This window comes from Limulus polyphemus, unplaced genomic scaffold (assembly GCF_000517525.1).
Source record: "Limulus polyphemus unplaced genomic scaffold, Limulus_polyphemus-2.1.2 Scaffold3091, whole genome shotgun sequence".
Taxonomy (NCBI): Eukaryota; Metazoa; Arthropoda; class Merostomata; order Xiphosura; family Limulidae; genus Limulus; species Limulus polyphemus.
Window position 1 is genome coordinate 38,632 of NW_013668701.1, and position 8,937 is coordinate 47,568.

Here is an 8,937-nt window from a genome sequence, read left to right on the forward strand (position 1 = left end):
GTTTACTTGTGGTATGAAAGACTCCTTGTCTATCGTAATGATTTACTTGTGGAATGAAAGACTCCTTGTCTATCGTAATGATTTACTTGTGGAATGAAAGACTCCTTGTCTATCGTAAGGATTTACTTGTGGTATGAAAGACTCCTTGTCTATCGTAATGATTTACATGTGGTATGAAATACTCCTTGTCTATCATAATGATTTACTTGTGATATGAAAGACTCCTTGTCTATCGTAATGATTTACATGTGGTATGAAATACTCCTTGTCTATCATAATGATCTGGTATGAAAGACTCTTTGTCTATCGTAATGATCTTCAAGTGGTATGAAAGCTCTTTGCCTAGCATAATGATCTAGTATGAAAGACTTCTTGTCTGTCGTAATGATCTACAAGTGGTATGAAAGAACAGATTCACTGTGGAATCAGTTACAAAGAATAACTTTTTAAAGAGATCATTCTTTTAATATTATTTTGAAAACGCGAAAGCTGATACAAGATGGGATTCGAACGCAGGCACTCCTTGGAAGCGAAGAACTTTAATCGGCTAAGCTATTGTGTTATAATTGGACGTGTATGGTATTAAATTACCGATTGGTCTTGTAGTTGCTAAAAAATATTTTCTTAGAGACATCGTGCACCATTTTATATCATATTTTTTTCACTGGATACGTTTTGTCCATGTTTACATTGTTCTGGAACCTTCTATAAGAATCTGACAAGGAAACAAACGATTTTCCACAGATACAAAACACTGACTTTTCTATAATTATTGCTCCTTACTGTAGCTGAAGTTTCTTGCATATTCAGACGGTTCGTTTATATTTTCTTATATATAAACTAATGCAGCCTATTTATTAAGGTTCTACCATCATATCATATTTACCTGTAGTTACTGTATACAGATTGAACAAGTTTGCTTAAAACGTTTATTCATGCAAAACCTCTTCTATTATATTTTTAGCTTTTGTTGCAGTCGTAGGCGATAACCTATGTCAACACCAATGAAACATTATTTATAGCTGAAGAAAATCTGATGTTAGTTCTCCTAATAATTATAAACTGTTAAAAATAGCATTCTTTACGTATTCCTGTAGATCCCCAAAAAGACCCCAACTACTGTGAAAGCAGTTATGATTGTAAACAAACTGATGATGCCTACTGTGACGAGATAACAAACCGATGTGCATGCAAAAGCAGTTCCGATGTTCTGTCCAGAGAGGGTTGGTGTTATCCAGGTAGGTAAAGTTTCATACTTCCTTATAAAAACAAGGCTAATACAGAGTGGTAATGGACATCTTAACTGTTATTCTGATACAGAGTGGTAATGGACATTTTACCTATTACTCTAATACAGAGTAGTAATGGACATTTGAACTGTTACTCTAATACAGAGTAGTAATGGACATTTTAACTATTACTCTAATACAGAGTAGTAATGAACATTTTAACTGTTACTCTAATACAGAGTAGTAATGGCCATTTTAAATGTTACTCTAATACAGAGTAGTAATGGACATCTTAACTGTTACTCTAATACAGAGTGGTATTAAACATTTTAACTGTTACTCTAACACAGAGTAGTAATGGATATTTTAACTATTAGTCATTTCGTGTAAACAAAATGTCAGATTTGAGACACTTTCCTTGTTAAAACAGATATTTACAGTAAATAAAGCACAACAAGAACTAAAGATGATGATATTATACACCCAACAATAAGAATCGTACCCTACTATTAGGAATAACAACAGTGTAGCATTACCAGACATATTACTAAGAGTTTTCAATGTATTGTAATTGCGTTTTAAACAAAGTGGTTGTAACTGTCTCTAAATTTGCAACAGAAAGTGTTTACATCCCTGCTAATGACTCATGCTTTATTACTTATGTCAAGTTTAATAGCCTTGAATATTACTTTAAACCCATTTGACTTTGTCTGAGTCCAGTTACCCTGGGCATTGTGTCTTAAGCCCAATATATCCTTTTACCAGTCCAGTTACCATGATTGAATATTATATCTTTATCACTGCTAGACCTGTACCAAGAATAGCCTTTAGAGTTGTCTTAAACCCCATATGACTTTGTATGAGTCCGGTTACCCTGGGCATTGTGTCCAAAGCCCAATATATCCTTCTACCAGTCCAGTTACCATGATTGAACATTATATCTCTAGCACTGCTAGACCTGTACCAAGGATATCCTTGAGAGTTGTCTTAAACCTCATATGACCTATAAAAAAGGTACATAATCTTGAACACGGCCTTAAGCTCCATGTGATTTATACCAGTGTGATAATCTTGAAGATTGATCATATGTGTATGTGGCCCTATTAATTGTGTCCTACATTTATATTATACTCAATGCCTTTGACCACTGACTTGTTTTTTACCCCATAATTTGTCTATTTCAAGGAATTATCCAGTAAAGTCAGTTTTTAATGGAATTACGCTTCAATTCAATTCTGTGGTTATTTTACAAATATTCAAAAAGTAGTTTATTTTTGGTCGTTGTTAAGCGCAAGGCTGCACAATGTTCAATCTGTGCTCTTCTCTCCACAGGTATCGAAACCTGATTTTTAGCGTCGTAAGCAATACTCAAAAATAAAACTAACTAACGGAAAGAAAGAATCGATCTTTTGTCCACATAGCGCGATTAGAATTGGCTAAATTATATTTGCCTATTTCAAGGAATTATCAAGAAAAATCAGTGTTTCAGTGGAAATTATGCTTTAAATTTCAATTCAACTATGAGATCATTTTACAAATTGACACAAACAAAACTATCTAACGGAAAGAATGTATCGAACACCACTTTCCATCCCACGACTATAATTGGCACGCATAATTTATGTTATAGTAGAGAAACGTAATGTTTTAGAAGGCAGGCATCGCCCTCGAACTATTTGCTGGGACAATACTTACGGTAGGAATGGTAACCAGGCAGTTAATAAGGAAAATTATATGTGCTATTGTATGTGCCACCATAAATTTTTCCATGGTGGTCTTTCTTCAAAGATTTTGAACTGTCCCTAAATCGGTCCTCATTCTGCTTCATCGGGATTTAGATCCTTGTTTGGACCTGGGAGGATCAGGTTCAATCCTAGATCTTTGTATATTTTTTTAATTTCGCGCAAGGCCAGACGAGGGCTATCTGAGCTATCCGTCCCTAATTTAGCAGTAAAAGACTAGAAAGAAAGCAGTTAGTCAACACCACCCACCGCCAAATCTTAGAATTCCCATTTACCAACGAAGAGTGGGATTGACCGTCACATTATAACACGCCAATGGCTGAAAGAGCAAGCATGTTTGGTAACAGAGATTCGATCCCGCGACCCGCAGATTGCAAATTGAGTGCTCGTTTTCCGCCATGGACAGAGCGCAAATAAACCATCGTGCTAAAATAAAAACAACTAACAGTATTAAAATTCAAGAAGTCGTTAGTTCGGTTTCCTATATGCAGGTTGCGATAGAAGCTAAACTGAGATGAAGGGAGAAGATAAAAAAAAAACTTTTTATTTATTACTACTGAACGTACAAATGATAGGATTCGGCTTATTTATTACCTGTTGTCTCCATCGATAACAAAGACAGGTTTGAAGAACTAGTAAACTAGTGCCAGGTTTACGATACCGGTTTTCATTTTCCTCCTCAGCAGAGATTGATGGAGGTTCTCGTCTGGCTTCCGGCCTTCCTGAGAAGTTCAGAACCAATAGCTCCAGCACGGTACAAACCTATCATTACACCCACACATATATCACGAGTTCATTTATAATCTGAAAAGAAGGATGGGAACTACGTTAGATGGACTTTACTAGTTTAAACTGTGGTGTTAAGTTTTCATAAAACTTTATTCAGGTAACGGATGAGATTTAATATCACATCACATTTAGGTGGTTTTAAACTCAGGATCTTTTTCTTTTTTTATCCGAATGATTCGTTTTTAAACATTTATAAAACTGAAACGAGAAACCTGACAACTGTTCGAAAAACAGTCAGAAATTGTGATTACAAAATATCCTCAAAAAGAATGAAAACTAAAACATTCCAGGCAATGAAGTTAAAATGTTTTGGTGTATTTTATCGTGAAAGCTAAAGTAAAAACGGAACTTGTATCACACCCATTAAATCTTAACTAGTAAATTACGATCGTTAAAATAACCTAAATGTTAAATGTATACAGATCACCTTGAAGTCCATCTTGTCTAAACAAAACGACAATTTTCCAATTACGGGTGAGCCACAAAATATGTTTAAAATATTTACTGTTACTAGCAGGGTGAAATATTGTAAGGTTATAGATGCAGATATTTTTTCCAAGTAACTGGATTATTAGAAACATGTTCAATTCACTCTTTACCTAACTAACTATACAGATTCGTTAAAATCATGCTGGACTGTGGAAGCAAGGGTGAGTTGTTCGCGTTTTATCAACACACACAAAAAAAACACCCTCCACACGTTAGGATCGTAGGTGCATTATAAGAATAACAATCAAATCCAACTATTCAAACTGACAGAAGTAGCCCAAGACTTGGCGGTGGGTGGCGTTTACTGTCTGCCCTGTAATCTGTCATTTCAAGATTAGAAACTCCTATGCATAGATAGCTCTACTGTAACTTTTCGCAAAATCCAGCAAAAACAATATAATAGCTTAAATCTGAAGAATACTAAAATAAATTTATTTCAAGCCTTGTCCAGGCAGTTGACGACCACGGAAACAAATGATACAACTCTATCCAAGTCTTTTCTCAAATGTTGTAATGATTATGCTTGCGATACAGTAATTCCTACTAATTATGTACAGAGGAGTTTTAATAACAAAATAATGAAGGTTATTTTTTAGGAACACTCGCTAGTCTTTATTTAAAACGGAATCCATCCTCCTATTAGTTATTATGATAGATATATCGATATAATGAATGTTATTTTTTGGGGGGAACACTCACTAGTCTTTATTTAAAATGCAATATATCCTCCTATTAGTTATTATGATAGATGTATCGATATAATTAATGTTATTTTTTGGAGGGAACACTCGCTAGTCTTTATTTAAAACGGAATATATCCTTAACATTCATTATATCGATATATCTATCATAATACCATAACTAATAGGTTTTTTGGGGGGAACACTCGCTAGTCTTTATTTAAAACGGAATATATCCTCCCATTAGTTATGGTATTATGATAGATATATCGATATAATGAATGTTATTTTTTGGGGGGAACACTCGCTAGTCTTTATTTAAAACGGAATATATCCTCCCATTAGTTATGGTATTATGATAGATATATCGATATAATGAATGTTATTTTTTGGGGGGAACACTCGCTAGTCTTTATTTAAAACGGAATATATCCTCCTATTAGTTATTATGATAGATATATCGATATAATGAATGTTATATTTGGGGGGGGGACACTCGCTAGTCTTTATTTAAAACAGAATATATCTTCCCATTAGTTATTATGATAGATGTATCGATATTGACTAAAACCATCGCATAAATATACAAGATAATCCGTTACTCATGAATATGTTAAATTAAGATAATTGATTTCAAATGGATTGGTTGATCTACCCGATGAACATCCTGACACAAACAGAAGGAAACGTGACTTTCAAGGGTTGAAGTAGATAGGAGGTTTAACGTAGTGAAAACCTAGAGTAGAACTAATTACTTGGTATTAAAGTAACTCTTCTGTTGTGACTGCTTGTAAAACGCATTATCCTGAAAAAAAAGTAAGCTTAGTCGATCAGAAATGAGAGTATTTGTTTCACTAAGTGTAATTTTGAAAACATGTCATTGAATCTTTACCTTCACATTTGTATCTAAAACAGCAGGTAATCAAAAGTTAATAGAATAAGAGGATTAAGTAATTTTTTTGTATCTATTAAATGACAACTGCTAATGGAGTCATTGGTATAATTAAGTTTACTGTTAAGCTTGGAACTTCTGACGTCACAAGTCCTTAATTCGAATATGTTTTTTTTTTATTCCGTGTAGCAATCTCTATATTATAGTAGTTCGAGCTTCGAAAATTAGTGAAATTAATACAACTTTTTAAAGTCTAGGTATTGCCTATGATTATATCGCATAAATGGAAATGGAAAAGCAGTACGTTGTGGGTGTGTCAGACAGTCAAATCCTACTATTCGATCAGACAGGGCCAGCCCAAGAGTTGGAGGTAGACGATGTGACTAGTTGCCCACCCTCTAATCTACCAGTCCAAAATTAGGATAACCCTAACGTAGCTTTGCGCGAAAGTTCTAGAACAAACAAACCGTTTACAACATGAACTTTTTTCCTTTGTTTTTAAACACAATGGACCATCCGTGCTATGTCCATCGCCTGCATCGAACCCTGGTATTTGTTATAAACCTTCATACTTACAGCTGTGTTAAAGGGTGGTCATATTTTAACACACACAAAATTAATAAATCCTGCTGTTGAAAGTCATCATATATAAACCAAAAGGTCTACAGTTAGAAAACGTATTCTACCTCGTTCCAAATTGTGCAGTTTTTAAGTAAATGTCAGCTAAGTTCATTCATTGTTATGTAACAATGAAGAAATGCAACTAGCTGGTGAAATACGTCTGTGAAGAGCGTTTTGGGTATATTCAGGCTTGACATGGCCTGATGTTTGGGATAATTTTAGCCACAGGGACGTTATGATGTGACGGTCAATACCACTATTCGTTGGTAAGAGGGTTGGCGGTGGGTGGTATTTTCTCTCTAGTCTATCACTTCAAAATGAGGGTGGTCTAACGCAAACAGCTCTCGAGTAGCTTTGCGCGAAATTCAAAAACAGCAATAAACTGGAAGTTTACAATGTACTCCTACACACACACGTCTTCCACACAATTCTAGCTATATCCTAGATATTTGTATACGTTCATCCCAAATCAGTAATAAATGTATGAATTTTAATGTAGGCTTTGATTTATACAGTGATCATCTAACTAATTTCATGTGTCTTCGATCTCGAACCCCACCATAAGTAAGCCTAAATTCAATTACAAAATAGCAAATTGGAAAGAATGTGGAAACATCTTAGATCACTTATTACCGGAATCGACAACAAATCGAGAAACCATCAGATATTGACGAATACTGTCAAACAATTAACAAAACAGCATAACAGTCCATACCTAAACAGAAACAATATACAACTCACAATAGATGGCAACCATACGCACAAATAATAAATATGATAAAAGAACGCCATCACATAAGAAGACAATATATGAATACAAGAGATCCATACATCAAAACACAGATAAACACAATAAGAAATAAAGCACGAAACGAAATACAACAATTAAAACAAGATACACGGGGCTATTATTGTTCACAATTAAACAAAGAATTTCTGGACACATTTGAAACGATTTACTAACAGCCATAACACCCACAAAACCTATTCAACTTTAAACCATGAAAATAAGATAGCCTAAACAAACATAGAAAAAAACAACAGATGTTTTCAAAGAAACCATTCAACACACATAATGAACCAGATATGGATACACATTATTTTAACAAAGTAAGTGAATATATTCAGCTAAACAAACCATCTATACACCAGTTTTACCAGTTGATAGTTATCTACCTTTTTATAAAATAAAAAATGTCAAGGGAACGTGGAGGGCACCTACTCGGAGTATTTTACTCCAGAGGCCGGTGTCCCCCAGGGAGGGGGTAGTTAGCCCTGTCCTCTTTGTTCTATACGTAAGCGACATTCCCCTAACAGATCCAAATTTCAGTCTTACATCCCAATTCGCATATGATGTGGCGATATGGAAGAACTCAACAACCCGCTCAATAGCTGCCACAAATTTACATCCAGTTCTAAGTCAAATAGGGGAATATTGCCAAAAACATAGAAATAAAATAAATGTTCAAATAAAACCAATCTAGTATTAATCCCAAAATCAATAAAAACCCAAAGATATGCATCAGAATTATACTTACATGGGAACCGTCTGCATATCGCCACATCAGCAAAATTACTTGGATTAACACATGATTTTAAATTAACATGGAAGAAAGTCACATAACCCAAATCATAAACAAAGTATGGCAGCAAGCAAACTATACCAGGAGACTGTCGGGTAAAAATACACCAGCAAATATCATTACAATCTATCAACAGAATATACGTCCAATAATAGGATACGCCTGCCCGGCGTGGAGTAACAATAAAACCATTACACATTACCAAACTACAAAACTCAGTAATCACTACAGCATATAGAGTGCCTAGATCAACAAACACAAAATTCATACACAAAACATGGAAACATACAACCAATCCACGACAGACTCGTAGATTGCACGCTCAAATATTTTGATAAAACTCTACGAAAATGATTTACTAACCTCCATAGATCGTCATATCAAATATGATGATGATAGCCCTAAGCATCTTTCTCCACACAGTAGGTACTATAAGAAAAAGTTCACCTATCATCGCTTAGATTTATATATCAAAAGTGTATTTAAACGGGTATTTATGTGAAATACGCGTCTGATAATTTTATCAAGTGAAAAAGTAACATTTTGCTATGTCACTGTTTGTGAGTGTGAAACTATTTTACGCAACCAAATGAAGAGAAACAGTGAAATAGCACTAAATTCTATAAGCATTATATTCATGGACATGGCCCCCTAAAGAGGGAAGAAGGATCAGGGTAACCAACTTTTTGTTGGTGCCCTGATCTCGTGAAATAACTTTAGCATTTGACAGTGAACATACAAACAGTAAAGGAGGAAGGAATACCTGACCTTCCGAGGTCGTGCACAACACGACCGAACACCGATCCGATCGGATGGCACAGATTTACAATGTGTGTGTGTGTGTATATATATATATACACCTGGAAAAAAGTTAAGCACCCCCGTGTTTTTTTCAAGTGATTCAGATTCGAC

The 8,937-nt window shown here is 34.7% G+C and overlaps 1 protein-coding gene across 1 annotated transcript in view; it reads left to right on the forward strand.

Annotated features, from left to right (window-relative positions):
- LOC106468633 overlaps nucleotides 1–8,937 on the forward strand; it is a 45,283-nt gene that overhangs the window by 2,615 nt on the left and 33,731 nt on the right. The window contains exon 2 of the mRNA XM_022396979.1: nucleotides 1,076–1,238. Coding sequence (XP_022252687.1) covers nucleotides 1,076–1,238 — 163 coding nt within the window. The remainder of the gene's footprint in view (nucleotides 1–1,075; nucleotides 1,239–8,937) is intronic.